This window comes from Accipiter gentilis, chromosome 13, assembly GCF_929443795.1.
Source record: "Accipiter gentilis chromosome 13, bAccGen1.1, whole genome shotgun sequence".
Classification (NCBI taxonomy): domain Eukaryota; kingdom Metazoa; phylum Chordata; class Aves; order Accipitriformes; family Accipitridae; genus Astur; species Astur gentilis.
In genome coordinates, this window is record NC_064892.1 from 20,665,847 (window position 1) to 20,689,081 (window position 23,235).

At 36.3% G+C, this 23,235-nt stretch overlaps 1 protein-coding gene across 2 annotated transcripts in view; it reads left to right on the forward strand.

Annotated features, from left to right (window-relative positions):
• The window catches only part of KLHL1 (kelch like family member 1), a 237,681-nt gene that overhangs the window by 132,177 nt on the left and 82,269 nt on the right, over positions 1 to 23,235 (forward strand). For both annotated transcript variants that reach the window (XM_049816006.1, XM_049816007.1), the window contains one exon: positions 10,539 to 10,751. In XM_049816006.1, the coding sequence (XP_049671963.1) occupies positions 10,539 to 10,751 (213 nt within the window). The remainder of the gene's footprint in view (positions 1 to 10,538; positions 10,752 to 23,235) is intronic.

Here is a 23,235-nt window from a genome sequence, read left to right on the forward strand (position 1 = left end):
TGCTATTAAATAAATTGAAGAGAAGTCCACAAAGGTCTTCTAAACATCTCATTCTGGAAATAGCTAAAAATCACAAATTTCCAAAATCTGTGATACACAGACAAGATATAACATTTACCTTTTAAACTTCCTTCTAATCATTGTCAAAATTACATCTGGTCACTGTTCACAAATGGACCTCTGCTTGCTCTAAACCCATACAGCTCTTTTTAAGTTCTATGAGCAGTTAAACACTAAGTAACATCTAGGTACCTAAATTCTATGCAAGACTGTATCAGCTATCAATAAGCTTTTCTGTATAAATACATATTTTTTAATGTAATGAGTACCTTCTAAAGCATTAGGGTACCAGGAGATTAAATTCTAAAAATTTAGCAAATCCTCATGTTGTTTTAAATTATTTATCTTAAAGAATGTTTATAACTCTCTTTTTCTTTAAAGTCATCCACTTTAGGCAGCATAATTTCAGGTGTAAATCTCATCTAGTAGTGTTCTGTTTATTTCCAGAAGAAAGTATCTGTTTATTTGTGTTGATAAATAAAAAAGACACGAAAGAAATATGAAGATTTTAGATGAGTGATAAATAGTCTAGAATTGTTCTATTTTTTTAATTTTATCGGGAAGGTTATGTAAGGAACCACTGCCTTTGTAGTAAATAGCTTGGGAAGTTGAGTTTGGGTACAGTTTGCTCAGATCATTCTTTTAAAAAGTACAGGTGATTTTTTAAGTGGTGGATTTTAAAAAGCATAGAATGATAATTAATTATGTAAGAACTTGAACACAAGCTAATGAAAAAAAAACCAAAACAACCAACAGCGAGACATAGCTATAAGGTTCACTTCTTCGCCTCCCCCTTCTCAATAAAAAAATGATGCTAAGAAATTACTGCATATTGTAGTTAGTTGACAGCATGAGATTATTTGATGGTAACATGCAGTGTTGGAGAGAGTGAAATGTAATGTCTGTTCCTTCCAAATTTGTAATTTCCAAAGCACCAATAAAACAAGAGTAACTGTCAGTTTAATCAATATTATGTGCAGGATGACAAATCTTTTACAATTTCACTTCAGTCTGAAATTTGTCTTTTGGGATTCACACAGTAGGTTGATACATTTTCGGCATTCATTTAACAGGTTTTTTAAGTGTTCTATCAAAGACAACAACTTAATGTGGCAAGTTTTCAGCAGCCTCCTATCTTGACAAACCACTTAAGATCTAAATACAGTTGTTATTTTACATTATAATATATACCATTATGGAAATCACCATTGTTAATGATCAGACATCTTTGTGTGAATTATTCTATTTTCTGAAATACTGAGGATTACAAAAAGTTTCTGTTATCTAGGGGAGGGGTATGTGTGGCTATTTTAATTAACTTTGTACCATAACACTGTGCCTTTAGAATTAATCTGGATTTAATAATGTGCTTGAAGGCTGTAAGTGCTGTCAGAAAGTAATTACCATATGAATTTCTTCAAACCTGTTTATGGAGTGGTGGTCTTTGGAAGTCCCCTTTATATAGAAAGGTGGTTCTCTCTCAGAATCCTTTTTGTGCTCCAATGTTTTTCTAATTTGGAACATATTCTCTTCTTTCATACTAAGTAAGACTCTCAGGAATCCTTCAAATTGTGCTAGATGTTAGTTGAAAGGTAGATTAGAGTCTGACAATTAAAAACAAAGTATGAGAGAGAATTATTCAGGCACATGATTCAGGCATTTCCTGAACTTTATACTTTCTGTATGATGGGGTATTTGTTTTCTAGAATGCTCTTGGAAGGTATATACTTTTTCAACACAGTGATTTGCTATAAATTAATCAAAATGCTAAAGTTTTCATATGTCTCTGCTGTGATTTTTTTAGATGTTTGAGTTCAGTTAAAATGACTACTGAATCTGAAATATTAACATAAACTACTATTTTTAAACATTTCACTCCTCAAACAAAACTGTAACTAAAACATTCTCCAGCAACAGCATATATCACATGTAAGACAAAACACATATGCTTTGAGATACATAATGAAGACAGAAGAAACACTGTTGTTGCAAATCTTTATAGTGTGGAGTGTAATAGAACAAGGCATTTTTCCTCTATGATCGTGCAATTCCCCATGGTTCGTTAGATGCATTTTCATTTTAATGGCTCCTTATTTTTAATTCAAGTTTGGAGTACAGGAATAGGGGAAAAGATTTCACTCTAATGCTCTGACTGAGGTTTCAATTGCCTTTTGGAATATTACCTTAATTACAGTATTTATTAATCATTTATGAAAGTAGAACCTTTTTTCATAGACATGATCTTGCATATGCCGTGAGCCTTTGCTTTGTGCTGTATTCCATCATATTTCACAGGCTAAGTAGGGTCAGGATAGGTCAGTGAATGATTATGAGATTACCAGTGAATTTGTAGGTGCTACCACAAGAAACAGTGTTAATGATTAAGTATCTTGTTTTCACTCCTGAACATTACAACATGGTGTTACAGGACACAGTACTGTGAATGAATTGTAAAAGCAAGACCACAAGCACTCATCTCCTTTGAGTTATTAAAGACCCAAGAGATTATTTTAAGGTTTTTAAGCTTTGGTGCTAATGGGCTCATTAATCAGAGTGAGAAATTCATAATAAGAACCAGTATATGTATAAGTGGAAGACAGATGAGTTCAAATGGGAAATTAGACATATATTTTAATGTTGAGGTTGATTGCTTCTGAAAGCCACTGCAAAAGTGGCAAATTATCCATCTCCAGATGTCTTTGAGATGATGCCTTTATAGGAAGCAATCTTCAGTGTATCAGATGTTATTAAGTTCAGAAGGGTAACTGTGTTAAAACAAAACTGAAAGGGATTCCAAGGCAGTTCCCTGCTGTGCAGGAAAACCTCCTCATGTAACCCCTTTTGTAAGCTGCGTCCTAAGTTATTACACTGGTTCTGACAGACCTGTCCCCTGCCCACCCACTGGAAATCTGTTCTAGAGCTTGATGCTTTAACAGCAAGAAATATTTTTTTTTTTTCTGATTTCCAGCTTTCTTTTAATCAGATTTGATTTAGGTGAGGTTCATGTTACACTTGTTACCTTCCATTTTCCTTCTCTTCTTTTTCTATGCCTGTAGTCATAGTAAACAGGACAGGGGCTCCACTAGAGCATAAAAGTATGTGCTTACCTTGACATAAATGTTGAAGGGCTACACTTGTGCTTTTCTGCATCCAAGCTTGGTTTGTGATACGGTTCAAGGGCCAGATTACACAGATTGCCGCACACCTCTAATACCAACATCCTCCCTAGTTGTGGATTCTGCATAGTGAGTGGAGTAAACTATGGCACAGTGGCTGAAAGAATTACTGGTTTTGGCTCTAGCATACACCACAGTCATGCACAGCAAGTTACGTTGAATCTTAAGACACACTTGTAACCTTTGCTGAGCAACCCAGTGCCTAACAGTGCCACTTCTGAGACTTCTCCAACACTAATTTTGTCTTTACTCATCTTGCTTAAGATGCCATTTCCAACTCTTGGCCACAGTCATAAGTGCACTGATACAGTGTGCTACCAGGTCCGAGTTGATCAACATGGGCTAGTAATTGCTGTACCTGCTACAGAATGAGAATGCATGTATGTTCCCATCCTGAGTGAGTTTTAATCTATCCACAGACAGCATATTCCAGCAATGGCCAGAAGCTGTGGGGAGTGCTGATGGGGCTCTTAGTAGAAGACATCCCTCTTCCCTATGCTCATTATTTTACCCTGGTATTATCCTGCCCTGCATGATGTTGTGATAGTCCTTATGTCCTCCTATCCTAGAAAACAGTTCCGTTCCTTCTCCCATGGCAGTACAAGTTATAGGGTGGTTTATCTCCAGTGGTTGCTCCAGTGTTCGCTTGAGCATTTTTCGTATAAGAAGAAGCTGAGAGAGTTGGGACTCTTCAGCCTGGAGAAGTGAAAGCTCAGGAGGAATCTTGTCAATGTGTATAAATGCCTGATGGAAGGGAATGAAGATGAGGTGGGCAGACTCTTCTCAGTAGAACTCAGTGACAGGACAAGAGGGAATGGACACAAATTGAAAAACATGAAATACCATCAGAAGACAAAAAACCCACTTCTTTACTGTGAGGGTGATCAAACAACTGGAATACATTGCAAAGAGAGGTTGTGGAGTGACCTTCTATGGAGATACTCAAACCCCTACTAGACGCAGACTCGAACACATTGCTCTATCCAACCCTGCTTGAACAAGGGCACTGCACTAGATGATCTCAAGAGCTCCCTTCCAATCTAAATGATTCTGTGATTCTGGTTAGGGAAGCCACTGTGGCCAGACTATAAATTGGATGGTAGTTCAGAACTGGGGCAGCAAACTTGTACCAAAGCATAATTATAGGAGCAGGGTAGGGAAGAAAGAAAAGTCATGCTAGGAGAGTAAGAAAGTGAGAGTGTTGTGATGACTACTTCCCTGGAGTGTTATAATTTAAACCCAGAAAGTTGTTGTTCTGTTAGCTAGGTGAGAAGGGTTACATTCCTGCTGTGCAAACAGCACAAATGAAAAAGTTGGGGGAGCTCATATTTTCTGTACTTGGGGAGTACTAAGGGTACATCTCATACAAGTAAAAGCAAACCAAGACAGTCACCAGAGTCAGTACAAGTGGACCAATGTGACGGTTTGCACTGTGAGTCTCTGGTTTTGTCACTCTTAGCCTTTTCAGTCCAAAATAACACCTGTGGATGATTCACAGTGCTGATCTCTTTTGCTATTTTCTTGAAATTGTGCTGAGAACCCTTCCAGTGACAAATATATCAATCTGGGCCAATTCAATTCAGGGAATGCGAATATTCCATTTTTTTACATCCCCAAATTGTGCTCCCTGGTTATATTAACCTTATTTGGGGAGGGTAAACTAACATTAAAAAAGATTCAAAAAAGGCGGGGGGGTGGGGGGGGTGGGCAGAGAAAGGTGGATAACGAATAACAAGAGAACTTGTTCACAGGCTACTAGAGATCTGTTTTTCCTAGGTACGATGCTAGGAAGAACATGTTGTGCATGCACTGGGGCTTAGCACCCAGAAGTTCCAGGGTTTATGGGATACAGGACTTTGGATAACAGTGTTGGAAGACTTCTTCAGTCAGGGGGAGCAAGTTGTGTAGATGTCCTCATCCATTTAGCAAGTTGTGTCTGTTTTGTGTACAGGTTTAGGCTTCTTGGATGTTCTTGGATGTGAAGAAGAATATGTGCAGCATGTGTGAGCCAAAATCCTTCAGCAAAACAGGAAACAAACATTAACTATTCTGACACAGATAAGGAAACATGCAAGATTAAGGCCCACTAGCTTGACAGTTTTAGCCAGGTTATTTTGAAGAACTGGCATATCAGCAAATGTCTATGACCAACTGGTTGTGAACCTCAATTAGATTGTGAAATCTCAGAATGCTGCATGATACTGATGAAGAATCAGACTATAATCTGGCTAATTTTGCAGAGTCATATCCTAAAACCCTGTCATGGTTTAACCCCAGCCGGCAGCTAAGCCCCACACAGCCGCTCGCTCGCTCCCCTCAGAGTGGGATGGGGGAGAGAATTGGAAGAGTAAAAGTGAGAACTCCCAGCCAAAACCAGCACAAACCTGAAAATTTGGGGGGGGGGGGGGGGGGGAATTAATTTAAAAGTTGCAAGTAAAAAAGGGAAATATTTAGATTGTGGTAGTCTAGTTTTGTCATCTAGAATTCTCTTATTAAGATTTCAGTATGTTGTGTGAGCTGGTATCCAGTCACAGTCTCTGCTATCCTCAACTTGCTGTCTGCTCTCCCCAAAAAGCAGCAGCTGCTGGTCTCTCTTCCCAGTCATGAAGTTCAGAGGAGCATACACCTACATGATCTCTTTCCACTAGCTGCCTGTCCTTTGCACGCCCCAGCCTTTATATCCCTTATGTATTGGTGACATCAGGCTGGCATCTGGTACTGGAAGAAACGTAGCTCTGGATTACATAGGGTAGATGGAGCTCACTCTCAGATAAAATCTGGGATTTGGCTAGAGAACCAGACCATAAGTATATTAATAAGTACTGGTCCTTTGTTTAATAGGAGTTCGGGAACTTGAAAAGCCCATTCTCCTTAGAAAAGAAGATAGGGCAATAGGACAGTTTTGGAAAGGGGATGTACTCTTGTATGATACGCAGCTGATAGGGAAAACTGGGCCTACAAAACAAGAGGCCTGAATTCAGTGTCGCACAGCAGCAATAATTCCAGACTGAAATAGTTTGGAGCTCGGCCAAAATCAAAATTGCCTTTCGGTTCTTTAGCACTTCAGAAAGTATAGTATATGATTTAATATGGAAATCAGATGCAGTGTTTGTTCATTTATTTAAATGTTCTCATGAAAACGTAGGTTCTAAATTAAAAGCCGTGTGGTCTTAAAACATTCATTGGCACTTGTCATGTACTATTTAAGTGAAAGGCTACTGTACGGATACCTTTTTTCAGCGTTATTTTATGCGTTTCTCATTTTTTTGTTGGAAAGGCCACAGCATCAAAATGAATATAATGTAAAACTTCTTAAATAAGATCCCTACATCCAAACCCAAAAAAACCTGCTAAGCATTTTACTGCCACGGCAACTCTGATGTAACAGGTTCTGAATAGCACTCTCGGAAAGTGACATTCTTTGGCAAGGTATGAAATAATTTCATATTTTTTATAATACTGAAGAAATTATTCTCAGGTTCTTCCTTACAATTTATACATGATGATTAGTGAAATAAATGACATAAACATCAGTGAGGACTAACTTGTGCAAGATAATTTGATTCCATGTGAAATAATGATCCTTACAGGTCTTGATTAAAAAAAAAAAAAAAATCAAATTCATTTGTATTTGTAACATCATTATAAGGTTATATGTATTAGAGTGTACTTTTATTAAATTCCATTTGGTAATAGTTCAATTTCATTAGGCATTTTTGTTCCTATGATACACAATCTGTTAGACTCAGATACTCAGGTGCTTTCTTATCTACCTTTAAATACAGATATGTTTTGTTTACATGACTCTACTGTGCTAATACTTTATTGCCATTTAATTCTAATTCTGTGTGCTGCCAAGGTTTAAAAGTGAAACAGCTCTACCGTGGAAATGCTATGACCCCACAGCAATGGTTATTGCATGATCATTTTGAGCAAGTGGTAGGGGAACTGAGTGAGGCATAGCTTTCTCCAAGTAGGTTCAAAGACTTTCATACTTTCTACTGTAAGTTACCTTTTCTAATTTAAAAGCAAAAATCCACTACTCTACTTAATTAAAACATTACAATTCTTGCTGAAGGGAAAGGCTAAGTGAATGACCCATGCAGGAGAGGCATTAGTCACAGCCCACTTGTTCTTAAGAGACTTATGAGACAGTGAAGAGCAAATGTACAAAGCTTCTTAAGTATCCGAGTCAAAAGTTAGAGGTCCTGAAAACTCATAGCCTCTGTCACATAACCTTGGACATGCTTAAATGCTGAGTACCCTTTTTCTCAAAATTAAGGTTTCTCAGCCCATGAGGACCTAAGCATTCCTGAAAGCACTTGACTAGAGCACGACTGAGTACTTAATTCCTATCTTGCACCTTAATTTCAGGAGAATTTAAAATTTATTTCATTTATCTTGAAAATTTTAGCCAGTAGATTTCATACATCTTTCGTATCTGGTTCCCTAAAGTGCAAACATGAAGACCAGTTATATTTTAAAAGAAAGGCAGATATTTTTCCACAATAAGCATATAATAAATTATTTCTGTTATGATAAAACAGCAAGCTGTTGAAATATGCTTTGCTGCTCCAAATGAAATGAATCTCAAGGAATTAAAATGTGATCTAGGAAATTCTAAACATTCAGTAGTTAATTTAGGAAATGCTAAATACTTGAAAGAGAGACTTTTTAGCTCTGAAGATCAAGAACCTGGATTTTATTGCTGGTTTATATATATAAAATACATATAAATATACCATATAAATGTGTATATATATATACACACAGAAGGTACAGTTATATAAAGATTTTTTATTAAATAGCATTTTCTACAATACTCAGCCATGAGTAACATGAAACTAGTGTCAGTCGGATGTTCAGAAGAACAGTTTTGAGCTTATATGTTTTATCTGAAAACTTTTTTAGGTTCTACTTTCAGTCAATGGTAAATCAGTACAGACGCTGGAAAAAGTTCTCCTTAAGCATATATCCAAATGAAAAGACAATTAAAAATGATAAAAAACTTAATCAAACCTAAAATTATTATTCCGAATTTAGAGGCTCTGCTTTGAGTGTTGTTCAAAATTAATTAAGTTCTGTGAGTTCATAAAATGTATTCCACCATCGCAATGCTTCTCAGTAATATTAGGTCTTTAGATTAATATGCTCTTGCAAAGCTTGATGGTGGTTCCTATTGAAAAGTAGGGTTATATTTTTTTTCATAATGGGATTTAATATCAGTTTAACCAGCCTTAATTAAACTTTGGCTTATAAATCATTTTCTTGAGAAGTGCAATGGAATTTTCTGAGGTTTATGGCTTTTTAATTAAAACTAATTAAGCCAACTTGTGGTTAAGTGCCTGCAAACTAGTTCCCTTACATTTCCAAGCTATTGTACGATGTCCTAGTCACAATTTAAACTTTATCGGGACTCAACAGATTAAAACGTTTGGCCATAAAAATCTAGTTTTTTAGGTACCTATTGACATTTAATCAAGTAATTTAAAAAAAGAACTGAGTCATGTTTTGATCTAATTATCAGTTATGTGATGATAACTTAACAGCACAGTTAATATAGACCATGACCATATATATATATATATATATACCTTTGATTGTCTGTTGTGTCAGCATCCTATTTTGGGTATATATGTAGAAGTAAAACATTACTTATTGAAAGTTAAGTTTTACATATAAAAGTATTCACATTCATAATACTAAGCATCACTTTCAGCTTTAGCCAATTTATTCTTTTTGCACATATGTATTCGATGTGTCATTGCATTACACATTTCAATGAACTTCTGTCTGTCATGATTTTGTCACGCCTACATCTGTATTATTAATCTCTGCTACCTTATATAAAATAATATGCAGTTAATTTTTAATAGATTCCTTTAAGCAGTAACTTTCAAATAATATGATGTTGGAGAATTAAAATAATAATTTCCTTATGTTGCATGGGGCAGGAGGAGGACAACATGTGACTTACTAGGATCAGAGTATAATTCTGATGTTTTAAGTCTTGCACCATTTTTTTTCTGTATTAGTTATATTGTCTCAGTAATACTGTGTTACTTCTATTTCAGTTCCTGATGACCAGTCTGTCTTTCCCTTGGCCCAGACCCAAACAAGCAATTATAGACAGTATTAATTTGAATTTTGATACACTAAGATCTGAACTGAGTGGGTGTAGCAGTGGAATTGTACACTTCCCTCAGTTTTGATGTTCTTACACTTAAGTCCTTGACTGATGTTTTGTCATTCCTTCTGTGCTTCTCATCTTACTCTCATGGTCTTTCAAAAATAAGATTATGAAATTAATTATTATCTTTTATCTACAAGATATTGTAACTTACTTGTCTCTCCAACACTTTTTACATTTTTGTTCTATGTCAAAAAAAATTAGATTTTTTTTCCAGGAGGAGGGTTTTGTGCCTCCAGTCTATACACACTTCACTTTCTTCTTACAATTGTCTATGAATCAAGAATATGAGAACACATTTGCAATTTCTTCACAGAGTTCAAGCACCTAAAAGAAAGATTTGGAGAAAGATAGCCTGCAGAACTGTGTTTCTGTTGTGTCCTGTTAATGTAGGTTAGGTAGTTCAGAGAGTGCTTAATTCAGTCCTTAGGAATCAGTCGATGAAACAGTTTTGTTTAGTTTATGTAGTTTATATCTATATGTTTTTATATAGTTTATATAGTTTTTGTTTAGTTTTTTTTAGCTATTACTATGTGTGTTATAAATTTCAATACTGTGAGATTTTAATTGCTGTATATATTTTGCATGTTAGCTGGATGTTAGCAATCTGTTCTAAACAAGTTCAAGAAATAATGCTAAGTTAATGGTGTGGATCTTCTTCTCAGCCTTGCCATATGTATAGACAGCCATCATCTGGATATTGATAATAGAACTGTATATGACCGATACATTATTTAAGAAATAGATCAGATAGTGGAAAAAAATACAGGAAGGTGTAGTATGTGCATGTAAAGATTTACAATTTATTGAATGTGCTCAGTTACATCTGGGTTTATAAGGACTTCAAACAATATGCAGATCTGCCCTAGCCTTTACTAATTCTGGCAATTTTAAATTGCAATATTACCATATAATCTTCATTTTGCTTTCTGACTATATTCACATATGAATTACGGCTATAGCTGTTTAATTCTAATAATCTTTGATTTGTTTTTCTCATGAGCTGTAAGAGGGCTGGGCATGGCAGATATTGACTATGGGTTTATTAGCTTTAACAGCTGCTTGTATTTTCTTCCAGTATTACTGAATCTGAAATGCTTTCTTTTTCTCAGGAGAATATAATGGAAGTTATAAGAAATCAAGAATTTTTACTTCTACCGGCTGAAGAGCTCCATAAACTTCTTGCTAGTGATGATGTGAATGTTCCTGATGAAGAGACGATTTTCCATGCCTTAATGATGTGGGTGAAGTATGATATGCAGACGCGATGCAATGACCTAAGTATGCTACTTGCTTATATCAGATTACCACTGCTTCCACCTCAGGTATTTTTTTAATTTAATAATAATAATAATAATATCACTGTTACTGTGATTATAATCTGCCACTATTGAATGCTCTGGGTGTTTAAAAGCAAAACTGTTAAGAATTAGAAAAAATGAATGGCAGCCCTTCATCCAGAGTGACCTCAATAAACTTGAGGATTGGGCCAACAGATACCCAAGAAGTGTAGAGTTGTAAAACTGAAGAGGAGTAACCGCGGATATCATAACATGCTAAGAAGGACAGGCAATAGTAACTACTCTCACGAAAAAAAAACTGGGGATTATGACAAATACCGGGCTGAGTATGAGCCAACAGCATGAACGAGGAAAACTGCATATTGGTCTACATAAGGAAAAATTCTGTCAGCAGGCCGTGTAAAGTTATTATTCCCATAATAGCTGGTGCTGCTAAGGGTACACCCGAAATATTGTTTCCAATTTTGCCCTCCACAATTTGAAAGGCATAGGAAGAAACTGGAGAAGGTCCAGTGATGGACTACCAAGGTGGTACATCAGCTAGTAGAGGAGAGGCTGAGGAAGTGGGCTTGTTTATTTTTGGTCACCCTTACAGCTCAGTTGTTAACTCCATCCCTGGCTCTGGTTTGAACCACTCCAGTTAGCTCTCTTCCAGACAGCTATTCTGTAGGGGATTGTAGCCCTAACCCAATTGGTGCTACTCAGTCATTTCTTGCCATATTTCCTTTACCAGTATAAGCATAGCATATGATTCTCTGACATGCTTAAGTAGTTATTCTGTTTCAGCTAATATTTTGAAGAATATGGGAAGAAAGATGAAGGGAGGCTAAGGGTGGCAGCTCACTACATGACCAGATACTGGCATTATTATGTCTAGATGTACCAAAAATATACCCATTCTGAAAGGAATCGAGAAAAGAATGCTAGGAAGGAGATGATTAAAACCAGAACTATCATAAATCATGATGCTAAGATTTACAGTCCCTTTGTGTCATACTGAGATCTCAGAGGATTGGGCGGGGGTTTTTGTTTTACTTTCCAGTATAAAATATGCTACAAAGGAAACAGTCAAATACGACAAAGTTAAAGGTTTCTTTGTCAGAAATGTGAGCTTTTTGTTTTTCAACATCTATGCCTGTTGAGAAGCTAGCACACCATACTGTGCATTACTGCAGTCTTTAAAGTGTTTTTTTTTTTTAAATCTGCCAAGCACTTACAAAAAGTAACTTAAACTGTTCACACACCAACCTCACCTCTAGCTCTTATTGTGTAGAAAGAGATCATGCAGGCTTTGTTGGTTACTGGTCCCTGCCCTAGTTCTCAGTAATAATTTTCTTTAAAATTAATATCTGCAAGATCTACCACTATGGAGTTAAATGAGGCTATTGACATAAGTCAGATGAAAGGAATACAACTATTGTGTTTGTTCTGTGAATTGCTGAAAATGGTGAAAATAGAACCAAGATTAAAAAGTTTACTTTCCTTTTCAGTAGCCTTATGGAAAACACCAGGTTATATATGTATGTGTATAAGTTTTGTAATAGTCTCATTCTTGTCTAGACACCCTTTCCCATGAAAGTTCAGACCAGAAGATCTTTCAAAGTCACTTCCAACCGGGGCTGTTCTATGATTCTGTGGTATATAAAGTATCAACTCAAATAATCTAGAGGCAAGATTTCAAACTACTTTTATGTTGGGAAGCTTCTAATCCCACTACCAATTCTAAATGTATGGCTCATAAATTTAGCTGCATTCCTCCAGTCAGTAGGGATTTTACTTGATCTACGTATCACATACTTTGCTTACCTCTGCACTGCTGATTGCATGTAAACCTGTGATCCCCACATTACCAAGCTGAGTGTTGTAGCTGTTTACCCATAGTGTTAAAGGCAATTCCCTGTACAGTTGAGTAGCTATGTCCACACTACCTGCTTCTGGGTTTCCTCTGGTGTCTCTGTGGCTCTAACACATACGGATATCCTGAGACACTGCCGTCAGCACTAATGTCCTGAATTGTGTCCACATTGTTATACATCGTCCTCATGAGAATATCCTGGATACCTTAAGTTATCTGAAGTATCACTATATCCCATGTTTAGCAACTGAATTAAATCCTAGATTTCCACTGCCTAGCCTAGATAAGCATCACAAATGTAAACGTATCATTGGTACCTTGCATCATTGGCACCCACCTATAAATTCCTAAAACAGTTGTGTTAACCTCAAACTTAATTTCATTGTGTATCTTTTAGAAAATTTCTCATAAAACTTCTTCAGATTCAAGTCCAACTTTCATAGGGAACACATTTCTTTCTGAACAGCCAGGAAGCAGGTGACCAGTGAGTAGGGTATATGAAAAAAAATAACAGTTTCAAAACTGTTTGTGAGGAGTTTCAAAAAGAACTATTTTCAAGTGATATATTTCTGGCAATTCTCTATACTTTTTGTTCAATTTAATCTGAAAATTAACCCTTATGCACTGGTGCTTGTCTATAATTGAGTGCTGCATGATATAAATGTCTGCTATAATGCTAAAAAAACTATTTAAAAATTGTTTCCAAATTGAAATTAAGATATAACAAAATTATTGAGAGCTGGAGGTGAAAACTTACTTTTTATTACCAAAAGGTGAATTTTTTCCTACTATGGTTTATATTTAAGTATAAATCAAATAAAACATTCTATCATTTTCATTGCACTGAAAATAAACTGAAGAGCTCTCTGGAGAGAAGCCAGGTCAAAATTAAAAGCTAATCATTGGACCTTTGCGAAAAAAAGAGAAAGATTTGGGATCCTTACTTTTAAATTCACTAAAAAAGATGAAGTCATGGACTGCGAAGATTATTAACAGATTGGAAAGATTGTACTGAGATCCTCTTAAAATGAAGGCTTAGATTTATAGCCTGAGTTTTTATGATACCTCATTTCACTTTCAAGGTGCAGTAATTATATTGGCAATGTAGTCAGACTTGAGTAATAGGATATCAAACAGTGTAATTCAAAATTCAATAGCAGAATTTAGTAGAAGACAATCAGTATTAACATATTAAAAGGAAAGCATCATGAAGCTGAAAATCAAATAATAGAACCTGCAATGCTGCCACAGAACTTCAGTTTCATTTTGCTCCTTTGTTTTGCCTGAAACCATTTGCTAAACTAAACCACTTCATATTTCTTCAAGTCAAACCAGAAAGATTAGTGGCATGATCAATATAAGAAATTATTTCACGTTATAATAGCTAAGATTCAGTTACTTCCTTTCAAAAGGTGTTCCAAATATTTTGTGGTGATCTGTATAGAAAATGTATCTTAGTATATGTTCGTTTTCACTCTTAAAGGATTCAGGGAGAGTAAATATTTGCTGAGAGCCTTAAACTTTGTTAATGCTGAAGTGTTTTAGATTATTTACTTGAATTGTTCATTAACAAACATATCATAAATATTTTTTCCTGTGATTTTTAATAACATTCTTCACTGAGGGTAAGGTAATAAACAAGTTAAGAAACAAATAAAAAATATCATTAACCTGACGTTTTGTCAATTGTTCAAAAACTCTAAGAAGCTATTTTTCATAGCTAAAAGGTACCACAGTTGCCCTCAATTGCAGCACTATTTTTAAATGAAATTTGAATAAAACTGTTTTTAAAAATCTAACAAAATTAGGACATGTAAACCAAAGCAAAAACACTAAAGAAAGTTTGTGGATATGTCTTTTTTGACATGATATGATAAACATATACATAATCAGAGAATGACAGAATGGTTGAGGTTGGAAGGAACCTCTGGAGGTCATCTGGTCCAACCACCCTGCTCAAGCAGGGACACCCAGAGCCAGTTGCCCAGGACCATGTCCAGATGGCTTGTGAATACCTCCAAGGACTGTGCCAGGGCTCAGTCACCCTCACTGTGTAAAAGTGTTTCCTGATGTTCAGACCGAAGCTCTTGTGTTTCAGTTTGTGCCCATTGCCTCTGGTCCTCTGAGAGGGCACCGCTGAAAAGAGCCTGGCTCCATCCTCTATGCACCCTCCCTTATGCACGTTAGTAAGATCCGCCCTCCGTGCCTGCTCTTCTCCAGGCTGAACTGTCCCAGCTTTCTCAGCCTTTCCCCATAGGAGAGATGCTCCAGTCCCTTCATCGGCTTCGTGGCCCTTTGCTGGACTCTCTCCAGAATGTCCCCGTCTCTCTTGTACTGAGGAAGCTAGAACTGGACCCAGCGCTCCAGATTTGGCCTCACCAGTGCTGAGTAGAGGGGAAGGATCACCTCCCTTGACCTACTGACAATACCGTATCTAATGCAGCCCAGAACGCTATTAGCCGCCTTTGCAGCAAGGGCGCATTGCTGGCTCCTGTTCTGCCACCCTGCTTTCCAGCTGGATGGCCCTCAGCATATATTGGAGCATGGATATACATACACATGCATATGCACATAAACACGTACATATACATTTATTTCATTCTTTTGTAGTAGAATGTTCTTGTGAACCTTTTTTAGTTAGAGGTGAAAATCTTTCGTTGTGGAGAGATATACCCATTAAGTTCTGGCTAGAACAGCTAAAAGTGTTCTCACCTAGTTCCCTGAGCCATCATCTAATGAATACGTTCCCCATGATGTGTGAGGTAGTCCTTACCATCCCCACAGCTCTGGGAGCAAAACCGCTCATCTGAATCCTCACTAATTCTATATAGGCAAAAGTCTAACCTTGTCTGCAGTTGAAGCTAAACCATAAACTTCTGGCCTTGAAAGCAAACAGTATAGAAGAGTTTATATCACTGAATTCTCCTTGCATTTCTTTCCTCCTTTCCCAAAACAGAATGGTTTCTTCTCTGCTTGTATCTCCTATTCCCTGACTCAAGCTGTACCTGGAAAATGTTCAATGCAATTCATCAGATGTTTGAGCCTCTGCCTAGCCCTGTTTTGTTAACTAGTGATGTAATTGCATTAAGACGAAAAGCTTGTTTTTGCTGATCGTCTGTACACAGTGTAATGTATCTGTTAATGTTGAGGCTACAGCATGAGTCAAGAATGAGCTTCTATTGGGCAAAACATTATTTTTACAGTGTTTCTTAAGAGTGTGAGAAGTTGCTAATGACAGTTGGGCTGCTGAAGGAAATTACAAACAAGGGTTAGGGGTTAACACATGCTACTGATTGCCTAGATTAGTATGACTAGTAAAGAATGAGGATGTTATAATGTTTCTCAGCAAAGATGTGAATGATAGAAAGAGCACAAATATTTACTTGCAGAAATGGGTAAGTTAAAGACAACTTGTACTACACCAGCATGCTGTGTTTATAATGGATGTTTTTTGCAACTACTTGTAATAGTAGATCATTGGTTAACTATGAAAGCTAAGAAATAGCATGGGGTAAAGCATAGATGTTACTGCCTTTCTCTCTGCAACACTTTTAATAATATCACTTCCAGAGGCTTGCAGATCACATCAGTAGGAGAATACATAGTCTTTGAGTATTAAATACACTGTGTCTCAGATCCAGTGAAACTGCTATAGGCATCTAAATTAGGTTTCTTGCTCAGGGGCAGAAACAATCCAGTCCTTATAAAGTGAAGTATGTAAATACTCTGTAAGTCCCTGGAGAGAAAGTGAACTGATCCACCTGGGTTCTATTCTTATTTATACAGAGATGTTGTAGGGAACTGGTAGGAAATACTAAGCCTCTAAATCCCCTCAGAATGCACACATTACATCTGGCCATACATGATTTTAAAAATGTATATGAATTTGCATGTAATAATTGAGTAGAAACCCTTTAAATTGTAGCTTCAATAATTGACGTTGTGAAGCAAACTTGTAAATTCTTTCCACAGCTCAGCTGGCATTTGGCAAAGAGGGATTTCTCTATACTGCTAAAAAAGCAATTAACCAGGCAGTTGTCAAACTTTGAGGTTCATCAGGTTCTGACCTTTTCAGTATATATTGGGCTAGAAGAAACAATTGAAGGATCCTTTACTAGCAAAAATGGAGGGTATCACTCTATGTCGGTCAATTTCTAACTTTCTCCTTCAGAGCAGTGTGATTGATAATATGAAGTGGTAACTTTTTTCAGTTCTTTTACCATTCTTAGCATCACTAAAGTAGTGCAGCTGATATGAATTTGCACCTGACTAGCATTCTAGTTTTTTTAGAGTGCTTCTCACCTACTGGTCTGGCATAAATGCTAAGTATGTGTGTATATTCAATCATCCTTTACAATATTTTGTGAATTCTTTCAATCTTTTCTAAATGAATTGGATGCCAGGAGATTATAACTTTAATCTGAAAGGACTGAAGGTATGAATCAGTTTCTTACCTCTGTGTGTAGGCTTCTCCACATCAGATAGATTCCTGACCTCCCACTGTAGACAATGAAGATCTAGTGCAGTTCTCAGCACATAGGAACCAACCTATGTGCTGATTTGAGAGGTGCCATGGATTATCGTGCTGCCTGGCTCCCATCACGTTTTCTGGAAGTGTTCCCTCATAAATCCAGTGCCATATTTACTGGCCTGTGTGGATTCTTAGACACCATGTGGCATCTCAAATGGTGCTGAATGCTTGGTTTTAGGCAAGTGAATTAAGCAATCACTCAATTTATATGTCAACCTGTATCAGAATAATAGGAATTTGGAAATGTGAGGAAGCTTGACAATATTTTTAATGTAATTTTTATTTTAACTTCAAGTAAATAAAAATAAATTAAGTACATTAAGAATTAATAACTTCTCAGTCCATAAAAAAGGAGGTTCCAGGCAAGCTTCTAGGATGGTTTCCATATTCCTCTATTAGTTTATCAATGTAGGAGAAATCTAGGCCTGAATTTTCACTTGCCTGTGAAATGGCAATTAGTTGATTATAGTCACTAGAGGCAGAGTATGCTGTCATTTCTCTGCTTCTCTTATATAGATCATGCAGTAAAGCTAACATTTTTCCTTTTTTTGTGACAACTTCTCTGGCTGTGGAGGTATCTTGTCAGCTGATAATTTATCTGAAGAAAGATGTGATAGTTCAATACAGTGTGCAGATATGATTCAAAAGGATCTTTTTTGTCTTTTAGCTAATTCTAAGTGTCTAAAAGTCCTGTCAATATGGCTGGCATTTCTTGCGTAGATAAGTGACAATGTGAAAATTTGCAAACAGTGAAAATGATAACCATTCAACACAGCTATGTGTGACATTCATCTCCAAATACAGTTTTCTATCAGTAAAGTTTAGTAAATATGAGTAAATATCAGCAAAGTATCAGTAAATGCTTTGAAGCTGTTGTGAGATGCTGTTCAAATAAAAAGTTGTGACAACATAAAGCTATAATACCATTTCTTTATCTTACACACAGGCAACTTACCTGACTTTTTATTCAGTGTCTCATGGTATACTGAGCATATGGTTTGCTACTAAATATGTTGGGATAAATTTATTTACTGGAAGAATAGATCTTCACTAGGTAAATCACTTTTGCACATAGTCATAAAATTATTGGGGAATAACAATGATGAATTGAAAATACAAACCTTGCCTCTCTTTATATTAATTCCCCATTGTCAAAGGTTCAGAACAATGTTTTGATAAAAATATTCTACTTCTGTTACTCATTCTATGCAGTTCATTCTATGTGAAACATTTATTCTCATAAATGTCCCCATGAGAATGTGTAGAGTGTGTTCATGTGAAAACAGGTATTTATTGATACATTAGATTATATTAACTGTCCAAATCAGTTATAAGCTCTGGGCATATAAGAGCACATCTTCCCTTGACCTTCAAAACAGCACTGTTTTCAGTGCTTACTTAAATGTGTAATACAGTTTTACTTCCATAAAATGATTTCTTTAGTTTTGAGAAGACAAATTTTGCCTGTTTATAGTTTTACAAAGTCATATTATTTATAGTCTTTATTTGGTACCTTTCTATCTTTTTCTGTCTTAGTGACTGTCAGATCGTAAGTTGTATCAGATTGATGCAGGAATTGCTCAGTGCGTGTGTGGCTATTCAGTCATCCTCTTTGGTGACATATTTTTAAGCTCTTTCCATGAATTTTAACTGAGTAGGGTGCCAGGATATTATAACTCATATCTGAAAATCCTGTATGTTCAATGAAACTATTAAAAGTAAATTCAGTGGGGGTGGATCAAATAACAGTGCTGCACCCCATGTCATTTTCCAGATCAAACTAATTTACATTTATTTTTTAATCATACAAATAAACTGCATCATAATAGCTTGCATGGATCTCAGCAATGAAAATTAGCATAACTTTCAACAAAGCTCTGGTGTCATTTAGGTGTCTACTTGATATGCTGAGACTTGCCAACATGCTTAACACCCAGCTGTTCATAGCTATTTTAATGAGAATGGATAGGTGCTAAGCACTTTTAAAAGTCTGCCAGTGTAGTTTACATTCGTAAACAGAACTGCAAGTTGCTGACCACTTTCAGCAATCTTGCTTTGAATACGTTTTCAGATACCAGATTCCCTTAGACCTGTCCTGGCTTTGTTTTCATTTATGGGCATACAACATGACAATTGCCATCAGATTCAAACTGTACTGTATGTAATGAACACTGTTGCTTCACTCTCCAGTAAAATATTTTGCTCCTGAGTGGCAATAATAGCAAAAATCCAGTTCTACTGGATTTTTAAATTATTTTGTGGAGTTTATCATGTAGGAGTGGGCTCTGTTTTGATTAATGAGGGCAACGAAGAGATTGGAGAGAAAAGTTTTATCATAGGAGAAAACCAAGCTTTCTGCAGACTTCACAGTTCTGTGGGGATATAAACAAGGTAGCAAGACCTTTCAGTGTGGGCCAGAAATACCCCCAAACCAGAAAGTCATTAAAATCTGTCAGTGGAGTAGATTCAGCCTGTCTCCAATCCCTTAACTTTCTAAGCAGCCCTTCTCTGGACCCTCTAGTCTCCCTTAATTCCCTTCTCTCTCTTCTACTGGGGAGCCCAGAACTGGACACAGCACTCCAGGTGTGGCCCCACCAGTGCAGAGTAGAGAGGAAGGATCACCTGCCACGACTCGCTGGCGATACAGCAGCCCAGGACACTGTTAGCCGCCTTTGTGGCAAGGGTGCCTTGCTGGCTCCTCTTCAGTCTAGTGTCCACCAGGACCCCAGGGCCTTTTCTGCCAAGCTGCTTTCCAGCTGGGTGGCCCCCAGCGTGTACTGGTGTCTGAGGTTGTTCCTCCCCAGGTGCAGGACTTTGCACTTGTCCTTGTTGAACTTCATGAGGTTCCTGTCAGCTCCTTTCTCCACCCTGTTGAGGTTCCTCTGGACGGCAGCACGACCCTCCCAGTCACTGTCAGCCACTCCTCCCAGTTTGGTGTCATCAGCAAACTTGCTGAGGGTATACTCTGCCCCATCATCTAGATCAGTAATGATTGCTGTAATTTAATGTGGAGGTATCTAAGCTAGTTTTAGAGTAACTAGCTTATCAGAATAGTAACAGGTGAGAGTTGACCCTAGCAAAGATCGAACTGTCCTTCTGTATGGCAAGTTTTGCTGCTGGTTGTTGGTGTTCCATAGATCATGCCTCCAGAGGTCATGCAAACATAACCCACTGAAGGCAGTGAAGGGAAAGATCAATCGCTACTTTCAGTAGTTGTTAACAACAGGTAGTTGTAAAAACACAAACCTTTATTGCTCTTAACATGGTTTGAAATCTGTCACTTCTAAGTAAAGAAGGAAGGAAAAAAGGGATTGCAAATGCTTGGACTCGTACAATGGGATATCTTGAATAGTCTTCCTGGAAAAGGGTAGAGGTCTAAGAGATGAGTTGGACTCCCCTTCCCTAATGTTAAGTCCCAATTTTTGCAGTGTAGTGCTGTTTTCTATATCCTTCCTTCTCCCTTAAATGGATTCGGTGTAACAGAAAAACACATAATCAGAAATATGTTCCTCTCTAGTTCTAGTTGAAACATCAACATTTCAGAGATTATATATGTACTGGAAGAATTCTTCATATTAATCATTTATAACATTTATCCTTGAAATACACTATATGGAATAGGTGTTTAAATAGACAGTCCCCTTTTTATATAAGGTTTTCTTACCCATTCTTTTTGCCTATTTCTAAGACCTGAAGATCATATTTGAAACACGAGAACATTATTTAGGGAAAAAGATGCTGCTTTTGTTCCATTTCTTTGTAGTTATTCTCTTATAGAAGTTTTATAAAAATGTTATCAATTTTGGTAGAACACAGTTAACTACAGTTAACAGGTAACTACAGTTAAAAATAATTAAAAAAACCCAGTAATTTTCAAATGTAGGCTATTACCTGTTATTGACTGAATAACATTTGCATTCAATTTGCTGGCATCTCTCATGCTTTTACCTAATCTTCTATTTGATTTATCACTTTCTGAAGAAAAAAAAAAAAAAAAAAATTGATTCAGAAGAGCTTCAAATAAAAACATCTGCCTTTGAACCAAAGGAGACCAGACAATAAGAATATTTTGTCATAGCCCGACCTTTTTGTTGCTTCTAGTGTTGGGGTATTTTTTTTTATTTTTCCTTTTTTTAATGTGATTTTTTTGTTCATCTTCCTTATGAATGCAATTTGACCTCTGGAACTTTTCTTATTTCTTATGTACTATTTTAACACTATTGCCAAATATTCATGGGTCTCAGAATTATGGTATTACTTTTTTCCTCAAGGATTAGAGAAGAAAAAATACAAAGTACTCTATGACAGATTGATCTCACCTAACTTTAGATATCTAGAAAGTAAATATCTAACACATGAGGTAGGTATTTACTTTAAGAAGGGATCTATCTTGAAATAAAGATTTTTTTTCTTCATTTACTGGAGAGATAGCCTAGCACAATGGTGTTAAATGTAGATCTCTGCATCAGTATAATTAAGTGTGTAGAAAGCTTGCATCTTAGATTTTGCACTCCTTATTTCAGCCACCATGTAAAATCCATAGATTTATAAAATTGTGAAAAGACATCACTAGAGGTAGAAGCTGGGGAGGAATAAAACACTTTTTTCCTAGATTGAATAACATTTGAATCAGTAACATACCAGTGTGCTAAGTAAATTGATCAAATTAGTACCAGTTTCAAGGATACACCGAGTAGTACTAGTAGTCCAACAAAAGGCAGAATGTGTGCCTAAAAAGTGTGGGCATATTTACAAATTAAGTTAAAATTAAAGTTTGAACAGTGTGATAAAAGATAACAAGGGGCCACTTCCAGAAAATAATATTGAAGATTTTAATAAATGGTCTCGTTAAATCATAAGCATTGGGGAAGTGTTAATGTTGTGAAAGTGGTTTCAACACTACAGTTTAATTACTTAACACAGATGCTACCAATGAATATTCCAATCCCATTACTTAGTTTATTCAAGAGAGTGGGGGAAACAAACCCCAGTTTCTTCATTTTTATATCAAATGTAAAGCCTCAGAGAATATGTGTGTGTGTGATTATTTGTTAATCTAATATATTCATTTTGGTAACCTAATGATACATTAAGGAAAACAAACTTCAGCTCTGCTGTATTATTTTTGTTTTGTTTTGTTCTTTGTACCCTGATATGGGGGAGGGATAGGGAGGACTCAGGATTATAACTGAAGGGTAGAAAGCCAGTTTAAAATTTCTTCTGAATGTGAAATGACTTTTAATGTGTGGGGGAAAAGTTGGAATTACTAATCAATTAAACACCGAACACATTTCCTCTGCCAGTGACTGTGATCACCAAAAATACCATTTTAGCAGATGTCAGAGTTCAGCTGTTAGACAGAAAACACAATTAGATTTCTTTCCAAAATTCCAGTCCAAGACTGTTCACTATTACTGCTGTGGGATTGATCTCTTTGCCATATATTATTACCTGCATGCCTACACAGATCACAGAGTTACAGACAGCCTAGTGAAAGTCTGTTGTGTCTAAGCAGTAAATCTTAATGTAGATTATTTGTAATAGAAATGATTAGCTGTATGTTTCAAGAAAAAACTGGTCTAGAGTTTCTTAAAGCTCCTTAAGTCTGCTGCGTCTTATTGCTGAGGAGAAAATAACCTTTCTCTGAGAATACAGAAATCTGAGGGATTTAGTATAGTCTCTTTCTTTGTGAGTTAGTTGAGCAGCTGGCTTGACTAACTCATGCATTATGAATAATTTAGTCCATGAGCAACACAAATATTGAATTTCATGTACTGTATGTTTGTGTTACTACAGAAAAATGCCTGGAAATCATCTCTGAGCTAAAATAGGGTTACTGAAATGATTAATTAAACATGAATAAGAAAGAAAGAACTCTAAACAGATCCAGAATGTTCAATAATCTGAAAGAAAATGGTAGGAAACAAAACAATATGAGACATGCTAAATTAGAGAAATTGTTAATTGCAAATATATTTCATTATTTTGTTTCTAAGGTAATATATTGAAATGGTTGTTCTAATAACAAATAAAAACTCAAAAAGATAAATTAGGTATCAGCTTTTTTTTAAATTTCAATTTACAGCCCCTAATTACAAAACACTCAAGTGAATAAAGCAGAT